At 58.3% G+C, this 20,460-nt stretch overlaps 1 protein-coding gene across 1 annotated transcript; it reads left to right on the forward strand.

Annotated features, from left to right (window-relative positions):
- Positions 1-3,481: 3,481 nt before the first annotated feature.
- Positions 3,482-18,974, forward strand: Lrpap1 (LDL receptor related protein associated protein 1). Its single transcript, XM_047567257.1, has 8 exons — positions 3,482-3,722; positions 8,558-8,702; positions 11,497-11,621; positions 12,570-12,690; positions 13,271-13,426; positions 14,930-15,012; positions 16,336-16,512; positions 17,406-18,974. The coding sequence occupies exons 1-8, from the start codon at positions 3,507-3,509 to the stop codon at positions 17,466-17,468; spliced, it is 1,086 nt and encodes a 361-aa protein (XP_047423213.1). The 5' UTR covers positions 3,482-3,506; the 3' UTR covers positions 17,469-18,974.
- Positions 18,975-20,460: the final 1,486 nt, after the last annotated feature.

The raw sequence follows: 20,460 nt of genomic DNA on the forward strand, positions 1-20,460 counted from the left end.
AACAAACAGATTTGAAATAAGGTCTGCAGTTTCTAATGGAGGACAAAGAGGATGCAGAGGGATGTAGAATGTGGCTGTTAATGGGATAAGAAAAGAATACACAGAAGTTCTAGATAATAGAAAGGGTGAGAGTGTAATCAAAAGAAATTGGATGTTAGCATGCAAAGAAGGGAGAAAGAGACTCTAAGTGAACAGGTAAACAAAAGGAAAAGAGAGCAAGAAAAGTAAAGAAATAAAAACTTAAAATTTTTCAATAAGGAGAAAAGAAAATCTACAGTATAACAGTCATATAGTAATGAAACCTCCCAGTTCAGTAGCCTGATGCATGAGAGGTACCTGACAATGAGCTTCAGGTCTCCAGCAGGTGTCTCAGGATGGGATTTGCCCCACCTAAAGATGGGAGATATGGCTTCCAGGATTATCCAAGATGGCTTCTCTGGCTTCCAAATGTGTTGGCAAATGGGGAGCTGCAGCTCAGGGTGTGGATGTGGTCAGCTGGAAGTCCTGGAGGCGGGATGCGGTTGGTCAGGCAGGGGTCCTGGAGGTTGGGTATGCTTGGTGGGTTGTGGGATCCTGGAGGCCGAGTGACATCAGTCGGTCTGGGGTCCCAGTGATAGGGCGCAGTCAGTTGGTCTGGGGGTCCTGGCAGCAGGGAGCAGTCAATGTGAGGGCCCCAGAGGCAGGGAGTGATTGGTCGGGCTGAGGGATCCTGGACACGGGGCTCAGTTAATCTGGCCAGGGGTCCTATGGGACCTGGCTGTTGTCTCAAAATGGCGGCAGCCATGTGTAATCAAACCTGCAGGTACTGTAACAGTGAACTTCCAGGCAACAGCAGGCAGCTGGTGCTCCACTGGCGGTCGGCAATCAGTTTGCTGACTGTTGTCGGATGATCGGGAGGTGAACCTCGTGCGTTGGGTGATGGATAGGTGTAAGGCAGGTGATGGACAGGCTAGAGGTAGGCAAATGACGGATGATAGACGCCTGACAGTGAGCAATCTGCAATCAAAAAAGGCGTCGATATGCTGGCAGACTGCAGGTGATCACAGCAGACAAATGGGGTAAACAGCAGGGGATCAATAAGCAGCAAAAACTGCCTTACCAAAAAACAGATATCCTCTGCTTGAAACTGGAGTTACGGAGTGACAAGGAATGCAGCCTCCCTCTAGTCCGCCATCTTGGATCAAAACCCCTGAGGGATTTCTTTTAATCCCTCTCCCACCCCAATATATTCCACATGGGATCTTGTACTTGTATCCATCTTCCTCTTTCTTGGTTTGTTTCCTTTCTTTGGTGGACCATTTGTGTGTGTGAAATGTCTTTTATTGAGAGACTCTCAGTAAGTACTCTCATATTTTCTTGATGGTTTGACTGGGTATAGAATTCTAGATTGGAAGTCATTTTCCTTCCAAATTTTGAAGTTACTACTCTGCTGCTTTCTCACTTCAATTGTTGCTGTTGTGAAGCCTAAAGATATTTCTACCTTTTTCATGTAGTTATTTTTCTCTTTAAGAGCTTATAAAATCTTTTTGCCTCCAATATTCTGAAATTTCACAACAATATGTCCAGGTGTTGGAGGTCTATTTTGGCTCATTGTGAGTCATTTGGTGGGTCCTTTCAACATGACAGCTGCTTATCCTCTTTAGGTCTGGAAATGTCATAATTTATTTATTTGATATTTTATCTCTCTCCATTTTATCTGACCTTTCTTTGTGAAACTTATGTTAATCAAATAATAGTTCTCCTGAAATGGAAATCTAATTTTTTGTCCTTATCTATTCTATCTTATTTACCATCTCATTACTTCAATCCTCTTACTCAGCATTTTCTTCAAATATCTTCCTATCATTATATTTGGTTCTTGTTCTCCAACCTACATATATTATTCTTATATGTTATGCATAACATTATACATTTTATACATATATTTTGTGTGTGTATGTTTTCCATGGGTCTCTGTGAGGATAATAATGATAGTTATTTTTCCCAATTTCTTTACCCTGTGTATATTTTTCATTTAGTTTATTTTTGTTCGTTTGTTTGTTTGTTGTTGTTTTCTGTGGTGCTGGGGGTCCATCCCAGGATCTGTAAAGCAAACACTTCACCACCAAGCTACACCCCCAACCCCCACCTACATGGTTTCTGTTGCTTTTTTGCTGTTGTCTGTCTTGGTTTCTCTCTTTCACACAAGGAGCTTCCCTTAGAATATTAAAATATCCTTAGCTGATCGCTCATGATAAGGAGAGGTTTAAAAAGTTGATGGGAAGCCACCTGCCATAGTATCCTGAACACTTTGGATTAGCTCTTCCGTTAGGCAGTCAAAAATAAAAATAAAAACTAGTCGGTGTGCACACACCCATATCCCTCCCGCTTGGGAGAACAGCTAGACTGTTCGCAGCCTCCTGCATCAGGTGTGGCCCTCTGAGCAGCGGTGACAGGGCTACCCTCAATGCTCCATCCCTCTCGGCCTGTGGGATGGAGTCTTGGAAGCTGCGTGGAAGATGGGGAGGCCTGGATCCCAGAACCACCAACCGGAGCACAACCGCTGCAGATCAGGAATGCCATCTTTCAGACCTAGAGCGGAAACAGAGCGCCCTTCTCCGGAGCTACTGCCAGGGCAGTCGGACGGACCTAGGTGATAAAGCGGCCATGCACTAAGCCCTAAGGAACAGCTGGGAGCACACTCTGGCTAGCGCGGAGTGACGACGACTGAACTTACCCTCTTGCCTGAAACAAATCAACGGCTGGACGAAATAAGCAATGACTCTCAAGACAGGTAAGCCCTTTCCGGAAAGATGCGGGATGCGGCTAACACTACATAAATGATTCCTCCAAAGACAGCCACACTTCGCGCCGCCCTCAGCGTCCCTGCACCCTGAGGCCCTCAGTATCCTCCCTGCCGGCTCTCGGTCAGCACGGCGTTGGCGCCCCTACTAGCTCCTCCGCGCTCGGCCGGTCATCTGCGGCCCCTCCTTCCCTCTGGCCCCCACTCTGCCTCCAGCGCGGCCAAGCCCCGGCGCGCAGGCCGGGCTCGTTTTGCGGGTGGCTCTACTGAAGCGTAGCAGGAGAGGGGACAGGTACACGAATCTGCGGGGAGACTAAGGGCGAGGGACGCAGCCCCGCGACCGCGCTGCGGCAGGTGCCTCAGCCCTGGCCGCCGCGCACCCTCCGCTCTGCGAGGAGAGGACCCCAGGTCCCGCGGTCAGCAGCTACGCCGGGGCCAGGCGGGGACCAGCTTCCGGGTCGGACGAACAACAGGGGGCGCGCCCGACCGCCAGCTCCCCCGCCCTCCAGCAGGCAGCAGCGAAGGACCCCCGCCCAGCCCGGCTCCGCCCCGGCCCGGCCCGCGGCGGGTCGCTAGGAAACGCCCGCGTGTGGCCCAATCAGCGCACTCCCGCCGCTCTGGCAGCTCCCAGGAGGCCGCGCGGGAGGTGGGCGGGGCCTGCAACCCTGATGGGCGGGCACAGGGCGGGGCCTGGCGAGGGCGGGGCCCGGAGCCGCAGAGGAAGATGGCGTCGCGGAGGGAGACGCTCTCCGGGCCGCGCGGGCTCCAGCTGTCCTTGCCGCTACTGCTGGCGCTTCTGCTGCTTCGGCCCTGGCCTGCGGCGGCCCATGGCGGCAAGTACTCGCGGGAGAAGAATGAGCCCGAGCCGCCCGCGCAGCGCGAGCCCGGGGAGGAGTTCCGCATGGAGAAGCTGAAGCAGCTGTGGGAGAAGGCCCGGAGGGTGAGCGGGGATCGGGGCCGGGAGCGGGGAGCAGGGGCGGCGGTGCCTGGCACTGCCCTGGCCGAGTTCCTGCGGCCCGCAGGCACTGCAGCCCCCAGTGTCAGGTGGTCACCCCTACCTTACCTGCAGCAGGAAGGGGACCCGGGGGCAGCGGGACTTGCTGAAGTCCTCGGAGACCTTGTGCGGAGCCTGCGCTGCCTTAGAGCAGCTGAAGGCCCACCCCCCAAGGATACCCATCAGCTTGGCCCCCGCACGCCTGCCTTCTCTGCCCAGCGAGCTAGTTATCCAAAGTGAGGCAGAACTAGGCTTTTGCCTTTTGCAGGACTTTGCCATTTGTCCCACCCTACCTCTCCATTTATGGAGAAACAGGTGATGTTGGACACAGACGTTTTTAGGGACAGCAGAAGTCCCAGAAGCAGGCTGCTGCTGGTTAATTTGGGTGAGGGATATAGAGAGGTGGAGGAGAGGTCAATTTAGAACACAAGACCCAGGGAATGCAAAACTGGGAGTTAGTAGATATCTTATCTGATTCTCTTTATTTTGGAGATAAAGGTACCAAAGCCCAGAGGGGAAAGGGCATCCCAAGGTCAGCCAGCTTCCTAACTGGAATGACCCTGGGCGAGCCACACTCTACATTAACATAATGATTACTTTATTTATTTGGCATGGGCTCGTATTTATGGAAATAGTTATTTACAAATCAAGACCCACCCCTCTGAGTCTCAGTATCTTCATCTTTAAGTAGAACGGAGTCCAATTAACTCTTCCCTTAAGTAGTCCAGTTTTAGCATTTCTGAGTAAATTATTTGCAAAATAAGAGTAAGTTTTGGAAGAGTGCAGAATCTTTGGGGAGTGGTGTCCAGTGAGTATAGCCCTATAAGTCCTTCACAAGGTGCTCCTGTGTCCAGCTTCATTCCCAGCCAGTGTCCTTGAGGTTCTGCTGGAGAGGATCCCAGTATATAATGGTTAGCCTACAGAGATAGAGATGGGACAGGAGACAGCCTGTAGGCTAGAGAGGCAAGGTGGTTTCCTAGAAAAAGGGGCCAGGGGCACAGTTGGGGTCGGATGTGGCAGAATCCTCTGAGCAGCAGGGACCAGGAGTGGTTAGAGCTCAGCACATGTCCTCACTGTCCCCCACTGTCTACTGTGATGGGTGTGCTGAGCCAGCAGCTATTGACCAGGTGGAGTTTCTCCCACAGGGTGAGGTGGGGCAACAGGAAGACACTAGCCTGAGTTGGAGGCAGTATTGGGGAATGTGCTCTGGTGTCCATGAGCCCAGAGGCTCCCCTTGCTTTGGGAACTATCCCAGTCCTTCCCCTTGCCCATCTAAACTTGCCCCTAGGCCAGCCCTCTGCATCTGTCAGGCTGGGCACCTTTCTCAGACCTTTGGCAGTCACCTGCCCGCATTCTGCACTGTACCATCCCTGGTTCTCCTGTGCTCTGTCCACACCTGATCTACTTCAATGTCAGGCCAGTCTGCTTCTCCACTGTCTGTCTGTGGTCACTGCTGGGTGCTGGCTCCCCTAGGCCCTGTCCAGGCCTTGCCTCACATGACCTTTCCAGTCCCTCTAGCCCTGAAGGTCTGCAGTAGTGTGTGCAAGCCTTTTCCACTGAACTGCGTGGGAAGTTCTGCCAGGGTGGGCTTCTCACTTCCAGAGAGCCTCGTAGTTGAGGGCACAGTGACTCTTGCTGGTTTTCCTTCTAGACCTGGAGGCTTGCATGGTGGTGGTAGGAACTGTGACCCAGCTGGGGAGGCATGGCCCCTGGGTGCTGTCCTCTCTATTAGGAATGCTTAAGTGGGATACTTTGTCCAACGTGGGCTTCATGCTTCTGCTCTTGCTACTGAGAGCACTGGATCCTGGGGTGGACAGGGGACAGGTGGGTCTGTGGTCGGCTTGCAGAGGATTGTTGATGTGGACAGAAGCTCATGTCACTTCTTACCTAAAACCTATCTGCTGCTTCAGGTGGGAGCGAGGGGCACTGCAAGGCCCTTCTTGAGTTGGAATCTCTTTGAATAGAACTGTGGCAGAATCCGAGGGAGCTCTAGGGACCAGTGTTCTCAGCCTCATGACCTTCCTTCACAGCCAGGAAGGTTCTGTCCTTTCTGATTTGCTTGACAAAAGCATTTCACATTTTGTTTTCTAAATATATAGTTGTATCATGGCAGACAATACCATATAGTGTGTCTTAGTATCTGAGGGTCAGAGACAGGTGTGACGAAGATGTTTGCCTCCTCCTCATTCTGACCCTCCTCTTGAGGAGGTGAGACCTACTGGGAGACTCCAGTGGGGCAGAGACTGAAAGATGCTGAGACTGTTTCCATCCCGGGAGACAGTCCATCCTGACTTCATACCCTGACTCAAATCACCCCATCCCCGTTTCCCAGCCACACCCAATGTGTTGCAAGATGCAAGACTCCCAGCACCCAAGGAGCCCAGGGCCGTCCTTAGCGTGGGGGAGGGGTGCTTCCGTGGCAGTAGCCACGTGCTCGCAGATACCTGGGGCTTCTCCCTTTTCCTGAGGAGCAGACCCCCTAGGTCTGTGTGACACTCCTGCAGCAAGGGTGCACTGTCACTCTCGACCTGGGAAATGGGTCTTTAAGCTCAGAGTTCCTATTTCTGACCCAGATAAACATCTTTCACCTCTGACATGACAGAAGCAGTTCTTGTCCTTAGAGGTCAGGTGTGCAGAGCAGAGGACACCAGAGACCCATCCCTATTGCCGAGTGTTTCCATTTTCTTGTTCTCTGTGTCCCTAGAAAGACCTGTGTCACGCTTTTCCAGGGACTCTGAGGAAAGGCTGGTCACAGGATCAGCCATGGCCTTCCTGCCTCCACATGGTGCCTGCCACCTACCAGCTAGCCCGTGGCCTCATGGACGCTCAGCCCTGCTCTTGTCCTTGCATTCAGCTGAGTGAAGCTGGGTCACAGTTGCTGCACATTAAGGGTCTGAGTGGCGTGAGACTGACTGCGAGTCGGGGCCATGGCAGCTTGCTGCCTGGCTGGCGACTGCCTCAGTCAGCACTTGGTGAGGCTGCAGCGTGGTCTAGCCAGCCCATGGCCGCACCTGCCACTCTTTGGATCAGTGGTCATGCTCTGCACAGCTCTGCTTGGCCACAGCCCTAACCCCAGGGGCCAAGGTTCAGGTGGACACCAGAGACCACACATTCTGGGTCTGGGTTTCTGGGGGCAGAGGGTTGAGAAAGCAGAGAAGGGTTACTGGAAAGTTCCAGAGTCCCGCTGGCTCCTAGGCGTACAGGGGGTCCTGGGTGTCACTGGGGCTTCCAGGGAGGGTGTCAAGTGGCTAGGCAGCTCCTAGGGTTTGCGCTCACCCTCAGAGCCATTGGAGATGGTGTCTGAAGTGCACGTGCTGTCTTTCCACGCTCTGGGCTACCCCATGCTGCAGACAGGCTTCCCCTCTGTCTGCCTGTCTCCTGGTCGTCAGTGATTTACTTCACTGCTTAATATTTGACAGAGTCTGCTTTGCCTTACTTATTATTTTTGCAGTGCTGGGCATTGAACCCCGGACCTTGTGCATGCTAGGCACATGCTCTACCCCTGCCCTCATAGATTGGTTTTTTCATTTGGCTCTCTTTAACTAGTACTTCTTAACTTGGTGCGTTAACTTCTAACTTAAAAGAGAGAAAGGAATCTGGAAGTGGGAGCCAGGTGCTTGTGCATGACCTGCTTGTCTCCCTCCCAGTAGAGCTGATGGCTGCTGGTTTTGTGGCTCTGGGCTCTGCATCTTCAGCCCTGAGCCTGTAGGCAGCGGTATCTCAGAGGATAGTAGGCATGTCGTGACTTCTGAGAGATATGGGTGGTGGGTTTAGATAGCCAGGTCTGGGCCTGAGAGCAGGTGACTCTGAGGCAGATGGTGGCTCTCCTGTGTGGCTCTACTTTTGCAGTTCACAGCGCACCTTCCCATGTTCACCCACTGACTCTCCCAGGGCTCTGGAAAGGTGGGCAGGGGGCATGAAGGCCACCACAGGTTGCAGGTGAAAGTGCCCTGCTTGAGCCTTGGAGGAAGACTATAGCCATCCTTAGCTCTGCCTTCCAGCGAGGTACCAAGCAGCCATTGGTGAACACCTAGACCCTCCCCAACAGCCCCAGAGAGGGCAGATCTGGGGTGAGGGCACGGCCAGCTCTCACTGCAGAGAGCAAAAACAGAGCCTCAGCCCTTCCCCCGTGTGCTGCCCTGCTGCAGCACAGCCCAGCTGGTGAGACAGTGCCTGTAAGACGCTGTGGGGAAGCAGACCTGTCTGTTGCTCCAGGGTTTTGTGACACAAACAGAAACTAAGTCAGTGCAGGCTTCGGTCATAAGCAGTGCAACCCGGGCGGCCGGGATGCTGTGTGTGGTGGCTGTGTGCCCATCAGAACAGGCAAGTTAAATAAAGATCTTATTTTCTGTAAATTTAGTCTTCTATTCTCTGTGGTCACTTCCAGTTATTATTTTCATAGTGTGTGGCATGTGCAAAATATAATGCACTTCTTTACCAGGCCCGGCCCCTCCTTGGTGCCCAGCATCCACCCTGCCCTGTTTACCTGGCGAGTTTTACCAGGTGCCAGGAGGTGGCTCATAGGATGCCTATCATAGGAGCCCCTGCCTCCAGGAAGCACCACGAGGAGCGGGCTCCCGGGGACTTGGGTTTCTAGAGCACGTCTCCAGGTGTGCCTGGAGCTTGGGCCTGGGTGTAAGACTGGCTGTCTTTGGGAGCTCCTGCCCGTGGCCCCAACTCCACGCCCCGTCTCCAGGGTCTCCTAGTCACCACCAGCCTCCCACGTCAGCCTTGGGCTCTGTCCTCCTTTGGTCACACTTCGCTCTGTTCTTGTTGGGCAGCTCCACCTCTCTCCTGTGAAGCTGGCAGAGCTCCATGCTGATCTGAAGATTCAAGAAAGGGACGAGCTGAACTGGAAGAAACTGAAGATTGAGGGCTTAGACGAGGACGGGGAGAAAGAGGCAAAGCTGGTTCGCAATCTCAATGGTGCTTTTTATTTATTTATTTTCTTTCTTTTAAAAATGGGGAGGCAGCTGCTCAGCCGTGCAGTGCTAGCTTCTTAGTTATTGGCGAGGATGAGGGAGAGGGTGTCGTGTGGCCTGCATGGTGGTCACCCCCAAGGACACGTTGGCCATGTTCTCGCCCTGTCTCCTGAGTGCTGTTGGCATGCTGGAGGAGGACCAGGACCGTAGCTCTAGGCACATAGCTGCCCAGGCACCTGACAGCCCCAGAGCTGCGCAGCCCAGGAACAGGTTGGGGACACAGTACACCCAGTCAGCTGGAGGAGGAAGCAGGTCCCTTCCTGTGTCTGACGCAGGACCATCCCCTTCCTCAGACCTCACTGAAGTGCTGACTCTAGTCCCCACTTGACAGGCTCGGGGGCGAGTAATCTGTGTGGGGTTTTCCGTCCCCAGCCGTCCATTTTCCCTGCTTCAGGCATCCCCTCACAGTGTAGCGTCCAGGTGAGACTTAGGCCCAACCTCACTTCTCCCGTTTTACATGGCCAAGTTCAAATTGTGTGTCAGGAACATAAAACCCACATGCCGTGGCAGAGGGGCACCGCCAGGCTAGAGGAGACGCACCGAGGTGAGCTGGGACACCTGTACCCCATGCAGCATGTTGGGGAGGCCACCCCCATGGACAGGGCAGGAGCCTGTGTGGGGTTCACCCCACCCACCCCACCAGAAGGAACTGGGCTTGTGTAGGATGGAGGGCCCTGCAGCTGCCAGAGGAGTCCAGGTCTCAGAGAAGTGAGCTGGTGACCATCTCCCTCTTGCTGGCCAGTGTCCTCACTGGGAGTGGCTTATTCCAGCCTAGCAAGTCCAGGCCCATGACCCAAGTAAGGCAGAGTTTTCTGCTTGAGTGACACTGGTCTCTGGTGCCTGCAGCAGACTTAGTGGAACTCTGGAAGCTGACCTCCTGAGCACTCCTGGAGAGGGCTGGTCCAGGAGGTGGTGCACGCCGATGCTGGCCACCCACAAAGCTGTACAGGCCCGTTGTCTTCCAGGTGTGGTCTGTGGCCCTCCTCCCCATCCCCTGGGCCATGTCCAGGCACACCCAGGGGGACTGTGTCATACAGACGGGGCTGGGGTGAGAAGGGCAGGACGGCGGGAGCCCTCCGGGCCCTCTACCCCGGCTCTGCCTGGCACCTAAGCACAAGCCTCGCTGATGATGGTGGCTCTTTTGGCAAAGCCCACGTGGTTCCGTCCTGAGAGGAGGGGTCCTGCCTCCGCAGCTCTGTCTGCTCAGGGATGCACCTGTTGCCCTCCCCACACAACCCGTGCCACCTCAGGAGAGGCTGGACTCCATGCTGTGAGCCTCCTCCCCTCGGCATTCTGGGACTCCACCCAAGGCAGAGCCCAAGATCCAGAAACCTCCTCGGTCCTGGTTGCTGAGCTCAGCCCTGGGCCATTCACTGTGGTCAGGAGTCTGGTGCTTCCTGTGCCCTCGGCTCTGAGCCTCCCCCTCTCTGGCTGTGGGCTGCTAGAGCTGTCCAGGTGGGTCAGGAGCGTGAGGCCTGGGTGACTGGGCCCTTCCTGGTATTCGGAGAGTGGGTGGCTCAGGCTGGACCTTGGAGACAGCCAGGCACTGGTCTTCTGCCGCTGGGGTGGCTGCACATCCTTTACTTAAGTCAGCTTTTTGTGTCTTTCTGTTTTAAGAGACAGGCTCTCCCTACCTGTGTTACTCAGGCTGACGCTGAACTCCAAGTCTCAAGTGAGCCTCCCACTTAGCCTCCCAAGTAGTTTGGGCCTGACTTTTAAAGTTGTTTTTTAAGATATAAGTTGCATATAATGAAATCCAAATCTTATCCCAGAGTTTGATGGGCTTTGCTGAGTGTGCACCCACGGGACCCCCACCTGCACCCAGGCCACTCCTGACCACAGCCTGCACTTGAGCGGAGTCTGTAGGCTGTCCCTGACCCTTGAGGGAGGCCAGGAGTGCTCTCGCTGCCCGCGCCAGAGGCCCCGGCAGCCAGGCTTCCAGACACAGTGAGACCTGTGGTCCTGAGGTCCAGAGGGGAAGGGAGTTTCCAGAGTCTTCGTGGGCGAGTGACTGTCCCAAGCCGTTGGACAGCTGAATGATTCCTGGCCTCTGGAGAGCTGCTTCCTGGGACAAGAGACCAGTCCCTGTGCCCCATTTGCTCACGTGCAGAGCACCAAGCCCATCCACAGCAGGGTCAGCTGTTGGGCCTGCCCTGCTGCGTGCTGATGGCCAGAGGAACTGAGTCCTCATGGTGCAGAAGGACTGGTGCACAGGGCCAGCATGTCCCTGGGCTGGGCAGCAGCAGGCTGCTGACTGCCTCCCCTCCCAGCTGCCTCAGTCTGCTGGAAGCCCTGCCACTGCTGTCCCTGACAGATGAGCACGTCAGAATTGTCAGGCTCCCCACCCATCGCCTGACCCCTAGTGGGCTGTCTGTCCTCACTGGGGCTTGTCAGAAACCGGGGCAGCACCATCGGTCCTTGAGAGCCCATGGGATGGCCTATGCAGGCCACACCTGGCGTTCCTACGAGCCACTTCTGCTTTCAGGAGGACACAAGCAGGGTGTGTTCATGGTAGAAACCAGGACTGCCCTTCAGGTCCCTGGGCATGTTCATAAACACTGAGGGGCTGGACTGTATTCTTCCCACTACATCTTGTCTGGGCACCCAGGAAACCAGGGGTAAAAGGAAAATTCTGGAAAGTAAGCAGCAAACCTGTGTCACCCACTTGAGTCTCTGAGATGAGTGGACTCCCAACGGTCCTTCAAAGAACCATGTTCAGTGAAACCTCCCCTCTCTAGTTATCTTGGCCAGGTATGGTCTGGACGGGAGGAAGGAGGCCCAGCTGGTGCACAGCAACTCACTCAGTGACAGCACCCAGGACGACGGGCTGGGGGACCCCAGGCTGGAAAAGCTGTGGCACAAGGTACCCCTCAGTTTTTCCTAACCTCCGGAACTTGTATGTCTAGAGTGAAGGCTTGGGTGGTGGGTATATCAGCTGTCCCCTGCAGGGCCCCCGTTCCCTTGCACGGCATCCACCGTGTGGGAGTCTCTGGTTTCTTGGGACAGTGCTGCTCTTTGGCGATCGTTCTCTCCTTCCGGCAACTCAGCCTCTGCTTCCTGTTAGAACATTCCTGCTTTCTCTACAAAGTGATTTCTTTCGGCTTATAGCTATTAGACCGTCAAATTTTAAGAATGTGCCTAGCAGCATAAGTTCAGTTGCACAGGGTTAAAACAGCCTTCTTTTTATTTATCTATTTATGGTGGTACTGAGAATCGAACCAAGAGCTTCAGCTGCTAGGCAAGCCCTCTACCACCCCGTGGCTGGGTTCTCTGCCTTGTGTCGATGTTTAATTGTGCCTGCAGCCTGGTGTGTGTGAACGTGCCCACGCAAGAGTGTGTTGCGCTCTCGCTGCTGGGTCTGGTCATGCTGGCCTGGCCTGGCCTGGTGTGCTCTTTGGGCTGCAGGCCTCAGAGTGGGGTGCTGGGAGGGTCAGGTGTTGGGATGTGGTGCTTGGCTGGCCTGTGTCAGGCTCCCTCACTTTGGCTCCCCTTGTCTTCCACCTGGTCCAGAGCAGCTTATCTGGATCACGCCAATTCAGGTTGGAGCCTTGGAGCTCTGCACTAGCCCATTGTCCGGGTTGTGGGGAAGGGGGCAGGCGGAAGGTGGGAAGAGGGCCAAGGGAGAGGGTGCTGTGGAGTGGGCCTCGTGTGCTGCCCAGCCCGGGAGGCAGGTGGGACGGCAAGGTGACTGGCCCCGGGTCCCCCAGGAGATGGCCTTGCTGTGCTCGCCTACCGCAGTTGGGAGAAGGATGGAGGGCAGAGGGGTGACGTGCCCCCAGAGGTGTTTGTGGCTAGCCCCCTTCCCTCCTAGGCGAAGACCTCGGGGAAGTTCTCCAGTGAGGAACTGGACAAGCTGTGGAAAGAGTTTCTGCACCACAAAGAGAAGGTGGCCGAGTACAATGTCCTGCTGGAGACGCTGAGCAGGACCGAAGGTGCCTCGCCCAGCTGCCCCTCCCTGGCTGGCGCCACACTGCTCCGTGCAGTGACCTGCCTGGGGGACCACCCAACGCCCTCATCTCAGGTTCCCACCCAGTTTTGCCAGTGGGAACAGGTAGTTTAACTGCACAAACCCACCAGTCAGATGGAACGTTGCTTTGGTAACAGCAGCTCTGTCCTCACCCCTAGTCACCTGCTGCCTTCTGACTGGCAAGGACTTTTGACCACAGACCCTCCCCTAGGTATGGGATCCTGAGAGAGAGCAGGTTGGAGGCTGGAGGAGTGGAGGGGCTGTGCAACCTGGGGTGAGCCTCCAGGGCACGGGGTGCCCTGCCGTCCATCCTGCAGTCACCTGGGAACCCAGGTGTCCTGTTTGAAAGGGCACGTCAGCTGACCATCACTGCCCTCACAGGCGGCCGAGGAGCGGATACTTCCAGGAGAGAATCCTTCAGCTCCAAGGGGTGTGGTTTTAGGCTGTGCCTCGGGCCAGTGGGAGCTCAGGGCACCTTGGCCACGGGGGTCCCGGCACCAGGTCCTCGGGAGGCCCTCATCAGGCGTTCTGCTTCTGGTTCACAGAGTCTTATGAAAACGCCATCAGCCCCGATCTGAGCCAGGTCAAGGACGACGTCCTGTACAGCAAGCACGGGGAGCTGAAGGACAGGCTGCGCAGCATCCACCAGGGCCTGGACCGCCTGAGGAGGGTCAGCCACCAGGGCTACAGCCCCACGGCCGGTAAGCTCCACACGCTGATGGGCGCCTGCCCACGTCTGCTGGGCTGTGGCGGTTGAGAGTGAGACTGGCAGGGTGTGTCCTCAGTGCTTGGGGACGGGCACATGGGACGGGGGCCCTTGTCGTGTGCATTCCTCTGTGCTGGAGAAAGGCTGGCCCAGGGCCCGCTTCCCTGAGCTACTCCATCAGCACTTGGCCCTCTGCCCTGTTAGCCCTGACTCAGGCAGTGGGGCGGTGGCCCCAGGTGACAACCCTCCGGGCAGGTCAAGTGGCCTGTCGCAGCTCCTGGTGGGGTTGTGCCCTCCAGGGTTACAGCAGACCCCAGCAGCTCACCGCCATTCTCTTCGTTCCAAAGAACGAAACCCACAGACAGGGAAGAGTGAGTGCAGAGCAGGATTCCTTCAAGTGGGACGAACAGAGAGGGCTCCCAGGGCGGGGACCAGGCAGGGCTGCCCCTGGGCGTGCTCGCCTGGGGGTTTGTGGAGCGCTTGGCCACTGTTGCTGGTCCAGATTCCTGCTAATCAGGTCTTGGGAACCGCCAGCGCTCTTGGGTGCCCGCGAGTCTGGCGAGTCTGGCGAGTCTGGTCTGCCCCCTCCTGCCTGTTCTTGCTGCTCATTGGCCTGGGGCTGTGGGGCAATAGGTCAGCCACCCTGGTTCACCTTGGCCCTGCTCGCCTCCCATGCTCACCTAGTCTGCCACTCCCAGACAGCACCTGCAGGGCCTCCCGAGACACAGTGGCCCCGTGCCCTGCAGGGCCAGGTCCCAGCTCCCTCGGGTGAGCGTGTCACCCTCCCTCCCCCACCTGAACTCAGCCTCCCGTGGAGGTGACGGCACCACCCGGCAGATTCGGCATTCCTGGGTTGACGGGAGCAGAGAACTTGGCCACAGTGAGCGTGGCGGGTGGCGACTCTGACGCCTGCCATGCGCCCCGTCAGGATGGATGCAGGGCCTTCCGTCCCTTCCCACAGCCAGGGTCCCTAGGTCCTCGGCAGGAAGGTCAGCCGAGAGAGGACTAGCAGGCACCATTGTGGCTCACAGGCAGGCCAGATGGGCAGAGGTCGGTGACCCCCGCTGGGCAGCGTCGCTGCATCCACACGTGAGCCCAGTGGGATCAAGGAGCCCCACGGTCTTCTCAGGAGTGAGACGATGAACAGTGCGACCCCCTCTATGGACCTGTCTGTGATGGACAGCTCTGACCAGGTGCTGAGTACTTCTGCACAGCCACCTACCACGCTGCCCCTCCGGCAGCCAGGAGTAGCTGGTGGTCCTGGTCATGGGTGGGCCCAGGTTCTAAGCCCAGGAGAAGCACCTTCCCCAGGACCATGCCGCCTCGCTCAGGCCACATCCCAGCCGGTTCTGAGAGACAGACCACGCGCACCCAGCTCATGTGCGGCCCTGTCCGCAGCGGCAGCCTGAAGTCCTGTGCGCGGGCACACACCACCCCCTGGGGCTGAGCACATACTGCCCTGCTGCCCATGGAACAGATGGCTCCTGCTTTTCTGCAGAGTTCGAGGAGCCCCGCGTGATTGACCTGTGGGACCTGGCCCAGTCTGCCAACTTCACTGAGAAGGAGCTGGAGGCATTCCGGGTAAGGAGGCCCCAGACCCCACTGCACCCCGCTGTGTGCCTCCTGGGGCCCGTCCAGCTTGGTGTGGGGCAGGCCTGCCGCCTCCCCACCACAGCCCAGGCATGTCTCCATCCCCACCTGCTCCCTCTGGCTGCCTTCCCTGCTGACTTCTGCACGCCCTTGCGTCCTGGTTGGTGGCCAGGTGGGGCTGTGTGCACACATGGACGTGCCTCTCAAGCCAGCGCGGCCCGTCACCCAGGGTGAGCCATATCTGCGCCTGGGCAATCTGCCTGGCTGGCCATGCTGTGAGGAGAGGAACCACTAGGCACTGAGAGGGGAGGTGCTGGGGTCTCCAGTGGGACAGGGGCTGTGGGATGCTGATGGGGCCAGGTGTCCAGAGAGGAGACGGTCAGGCGCTGTTCACCAGGGAAGGGGCTCTGGTTCTCTTGTGCCATGAAAGTTGAGCATTGCCTGGCTCCAGGCCTGTCCTAGCAGAGCCACTGCATGCCAGTGTGTCACCTGACGGGTAGAGGATGGGCCCGGGGAGGAGCAGAGTCTGGGAGTGCTGCTGGTCCTGAACTGGGGAGCGTGAGGATTCAGTGTCCCTCTGCATGCTGGGGACGTGTTTCCTGTGTGCACCAGGGTGAGTGACTGAAGGCCCTCCTGAGCTCCCGGCGAGTGCTGGGCCCAGAGGGAGTGGGTCCTGGCAGGGATGTGAGCAGCGGGAGCCCCGAGGGAGGGCCAATGGCTGGGAGGAGGAGGGGAGCGGCAGGGGTCATGCGTGCCCACTTGTGGCCCTGGGAAGAGTCCTCAGCTCATGCAGGACGAGTCACGGGCTTCCTGTCAGCCCCTGTGTGGGAGTGAGCCAGTGGGGCACTGCAGAACTGGAGAGGGCCTTGGCCAGTCGAAGACAGGGTGAGGGTGACCAGGAGCTGGGACAGCAATGCCAGTGGGGTGCTGTCCCAGAGTGGGCAGGGGCTACAGGGAGGGGGAAAGGCAGGTGCAGAGGCGACTGGTAGAGCCAGAGCTCAGGTGTCGGCCTGCGGTTGGGGCTGGGGGTCGGTGCAGTCAAGAGGCACGGACTCTGGCCAGGGGCCCAGGGCCAACACCCAGGTCCTCTGAGGTCCTCCAAGACCGTTAGGCCCTGGTGGGGCGCCTCTTCCTTTGGAGACCCTTAGCAGTAGCACCGCCATTTGTCCTCAAGCATGCTGCTTTGTGACTATTGGCCACAGTGGCCTGAGCCACTTCTGCACTGGCCTGGCACCTGGCAGGACCATCCCTGCAGAGACAGGCCCTTGGGTGCCCGGGTCACACTGCAGAAGAGTAAGTGCAGAAACCTTCCAGGAGGAGCTCAGACACTTCGAGGCCAAGATCGAGAAGCACAGTCACTACCAGAAGCAGCTGGAGGTCTCGCACCAGAAACTGCAGCACGTGGAGAGCCTCGGGGACAGCGAGCACGTCAGCCGGAGCAGGGAGAGGCACGCGCTGCTGCAGGGGCGGACCCAGGAGCTGGGCTACAAGGTGGGCCGTGTGGAGCCCGGACTCGTGGCCACTGCCCTGTCCTCTAGTGGCCACACCAGGGCTTGACCAGGACAGTGTGGAGGACTGCTGGTGGTGGACCCGCAGAGCGGGCACCTGGCCTCCCCTGGGAGCCATCCCCACGGGGCCACCCGGGCCAGCGCAGTGAGCAGGGGGGCAGGGCGCTGTGGCCGAGGATCCAGCACTGGGCCCACAAGACCTGTGGGCCATCTCCACCTGGTGGGGGCTGGGGCTCGGGCCTGGGAGGGGGCCTTCCCTCCTTCAGCGTGAACCGAGGTCTGGACTGTCCCCTCAAAACTAGGCCAAACCTGACGAGTTGAGTCGTGCAGAAGTGCCAGGAGGAGGGATCCGGGGTCTGTGCCCGCAGGCGGCAGTGGGGGAGCCAGCACCTAGCGGCTGGCGCATGGCTCCTGTCTGAGGGGGGCGTGCAGGCCTCCGAGAGGGTTCACCTGCCCGTGCAGTGCCAGCTTCCCCAGGCCCTGGAGAGCAGTGCAGCGTTGGCTGAGAAAGCCTGTCGCTGGCCAGGCGTGGGGCACACACCCGTGCCTGCCACCCAGCTGCGCAGTCTGAGGCAGGAAGATCACAAGTTCAAGGCCAGCCTGGACACGCAGGCCCTGCCTCTGGAAGGCCGGGGAGGGTCCTGCGGCCCTCCTGCTGGTGGAGGTCCAGGCACACTCACCCTGCCCTGCAGACTCAGCCCGCCAGGGACTCCCGGTCACAGCTTCTAAGAACAGCGTCTCAGTGGACGCTGGGGAGAGCGTCCCCATTTCTGGAGGGGCGCGTCCTAGAGGGCGCCTGCGGCAGCAGGGGAGGCAGGGCACCTGGTTCAGTGCGTCCCCCTGCCAGTGCCCGCTGACCAGTGTCTCCGTCTGCAGGTGAAGAAGCATCTGCAGGACCTGTCCAGCAGGATCTCGAGGGCACGGCACAACGAGCTCTGAGGGCAGAGGCCCCCTGGCGCTGCCCAGGGGCTGCGGTGGTGTCACCTGCGAGGACAGACTGGCCGTGAGGGTGGCAGGGAGCATGTTTCTCAAGCCCATTGGAACCAGCATTCTCAGCCCACCGTCTGGCCTGGCCTCTGGGTGGTGGCTTCCTGTGTCTCAAGCAGAGGTGGCCATCACCATCCTAGTGAGGACTGGAGTCCAGCTGGGTCCACATCAAGGCCCTGTGAATCTTCCCTGGAAACATGGAGTACGGAGCCCAAGAGCCACGGTGTGGTGTCTCAGTGTCCCGTCACTGCCTCGTCTCAGGGTCTGTGGCCACACGCTGACCGGAGCCAGCGCTTTTCCACCAGTAGGCGCTTCCCCTGAGCACCCTTGTCCTCTCCTCTTCTGGCCCCTGATGGCCTCTGCCCCCAGGTCTCTGCAGTCACCCTGTCCACCCCTGTGGCCTGGAGAGTTGAGGTTCCAGGGCAGATCGCAGAGGAGGGCCAGAGGCTGTGGTCAGGGGAGGCTTCTCCTTTCACCTCTGCAGCTTTAGGGACTTGGGAGACCCTGACAGGTCCCCACCCCCAGCCTCAGTATCACTCGCCATCCCAGGAAGCACGGCTGCTGAGGCTTCTCTGCCCCCGGCTGACGGTCAGGCCTGGCACAGGCGGGGTCAGCGTGGCTCCCACACCTGAGCCTGGAAGAGGCCCGCTGGACTTGGCAGCGTCTGGGTCTCGGCTGAGAGCTGAGGTTGCCCCACAGGAGGGTCATCCAGCCTCGATTTGTAAGAAACACCAAGGTCGATGGTCGCACCCTGAGGGGCTCTGTGCCCTGCAGGGCAGAGCATATAGTGCAAGGTCTCCCCACCCACAGAGCATGTGCCACTGTCCAGGCCAGCTGGGTGTGTCCCCCAGCTGGGTGACGGACTACCCAGAGACCGCGGCAGCATCTGAGGCCAGGAAGTGCTTGTGTGCAGTGCCCGGCCACATACTTGGGTACCCAGCAAGGGGCCCATATACAGAGCATGGCCCTCATGGGGTTCACAGTCCAGGGTTTGGGGGTGCAAGGCCTGAGATAGGACTGGACACAGGGCATGGAAGGGACAGAGGACACCAAGGTCAGTCTGCCCTCTGCAGTCAGGGATACACTTTGAAGTGTGCAGGAGAAACATGCTGCTTCTCCAAGGTTTGGTGTCCTATGGCCCTGCCACTGGGGCCAAGGCTGTGTCTGGGTGCTTTTGTAACTCCTGAAGTATTTTGCTGAAGGAAAGCACATGTCCATAAAAGCACTCCAGCGTCACACACACCCAGGGAAGTCTCCTCAGTGGGTGTGTGGAATGTTGCCACTACCCCTTTCCCCAAGCTGTCCACTCCCCTCTCCTTGACCAGGCAGGGTTTCCCGGGTAAAATTACACGTTGTGTGCCTGTGTGTGGTATCACGTCTGGCTTCTTACAGTCAGACTTGGTGAGATTCAACTTTGTTGTCCATTAGCAGGAATATGTTCCTTTTCATTGCCTTGTATTACTCCTTTGTGCGATCTGTCTTGTTGGTTGACATTCGAGCTGTCTCCACTCGGGTAAAACACCCAGCTTTGGACATCAGGGCTTTCTGTGCGCACTGTCTGGCTCCGGGAGTGATGTTGATGGCTCCGGGAGTGATGTTGATGGCTCCTGCAGCGCGTGTTTATTCAAATGGTAGGTGATTCTAAACATCTTTCCGGAGTGGCGGTACAGGTTTCTGCTTCAGCAGCCGGACGGTTTGGGATGTGAGTTGATGCCAAGGCCTGGCAGCCTGTTCGCGGGAGCACCGGTGTGATCAGCAGTATCTGACGGTGGTCTGTCCGTCTTGGGCCTGGGAACAGGGCATGGCAGGGAGTGCAGACCCCCCGGGCCACACGCCCGGGCCGGTGAGCTGGGGTCCTACCCTGCGTGGCCCCCACCCCAGGTGGCTGTGCTCTCCCCACTGCAGGCTCTGCTGGGCCTCTGGCCTCAAGACTGGACTGGCAGGATGGCGCGTGCGGTGGCGTCCAGGCTGCGCCAGGCCAGCGCTGCCCCCACTGCCGCCGCGCTCCTTGTGGCTCCTTGCAGGAGCCGCCCTCAGGAGCACTGGGCCCTGGCGGTGCAGCCCAGGCCCGTTGTTCTGCAGCTTCCCCAGCCACCGTCTGGGGCCGTTGTGTCCTGGGCCCTGCTGGACAGACCTGCCGGGCTTGCCGCAGCCTGGCCCTGCGCCTTCGGCTGCCCTCCCCGGCGCCCACGCCTGTGCGCTTCCTTGTTTCCAGGTGCTCTTCAGGTTCAGTGTTGGGGGCTTGCTGGCATCTCGGCGGGTCGCGCTAACGCCTGCCGTGTCGCCGGGGACGGCCCCGGGCCTCTGCCCGGCTTGTGGAAGTGGACGCGAGGCTGTCCAGGCGATCTCCTCCACTGTCATTCTCGCAGGATTTGCCGGAGTCCATCCCAGGTCTCACAGTGATTGGCCGGGGCAGTGGCGTCACCTGTGGTGGGTCTGTGGACCTGGCCCCTGTCACTCGCTGGGGCTCCCTTCCCTGCTTCCTGCCTGCGCTGGTCCCCTGGCTGCTCTCGAGATGGGAGCTCGGCCCCGTGGTCGGGGTGGAGGGTGGCAGCCTGCCGGGCCCCTGCAGCTCAGGCACAGGGAGCTCTGCACTTGGGGCCCTGGCGGGGCACGTGTGCATGTGAAGTGCAGCGCGAGAGCACGGGTGATGCAGGGCGCGTCCGGCTCTGCTCTGGCCGTCGGGCAGTTAAGGAAGTCTGGAGCGAAACGACGGACACCTTTAGAAACTTAGGAAGACAGCATCTTTGAAAAGAAAAGCGGCTGGTGGAGCACACCGAGGACAGGGGACCTGTGGGGGTATTTGGAGGGAGGCCGCTGACCTCAGAGGCTGCAGGAAGGATCGATGCTGGACAGGTCATGGGGACCGACTCCCACTGGAGAAGCTGTTGGCTACAGCGGGCGATTCACATTCGTGGGGGTGGGGGTGGGGGTCAGCAGGAGC

Source organism: Sciurus carolinensis, chromosome 10 (assembly GCF_902686445.1).
Source record: "Sciurus carolinensis chromosome 10, mSciCar1.2, whole genome shotgun sequence".
Taxonomy (NCBI): domain Eukaryota; kingdom Metazoa; phylum Chordata; class Mammalia; order Rodentia; family Sciuridae; genus Sciurus; species Sciurus carolinensis.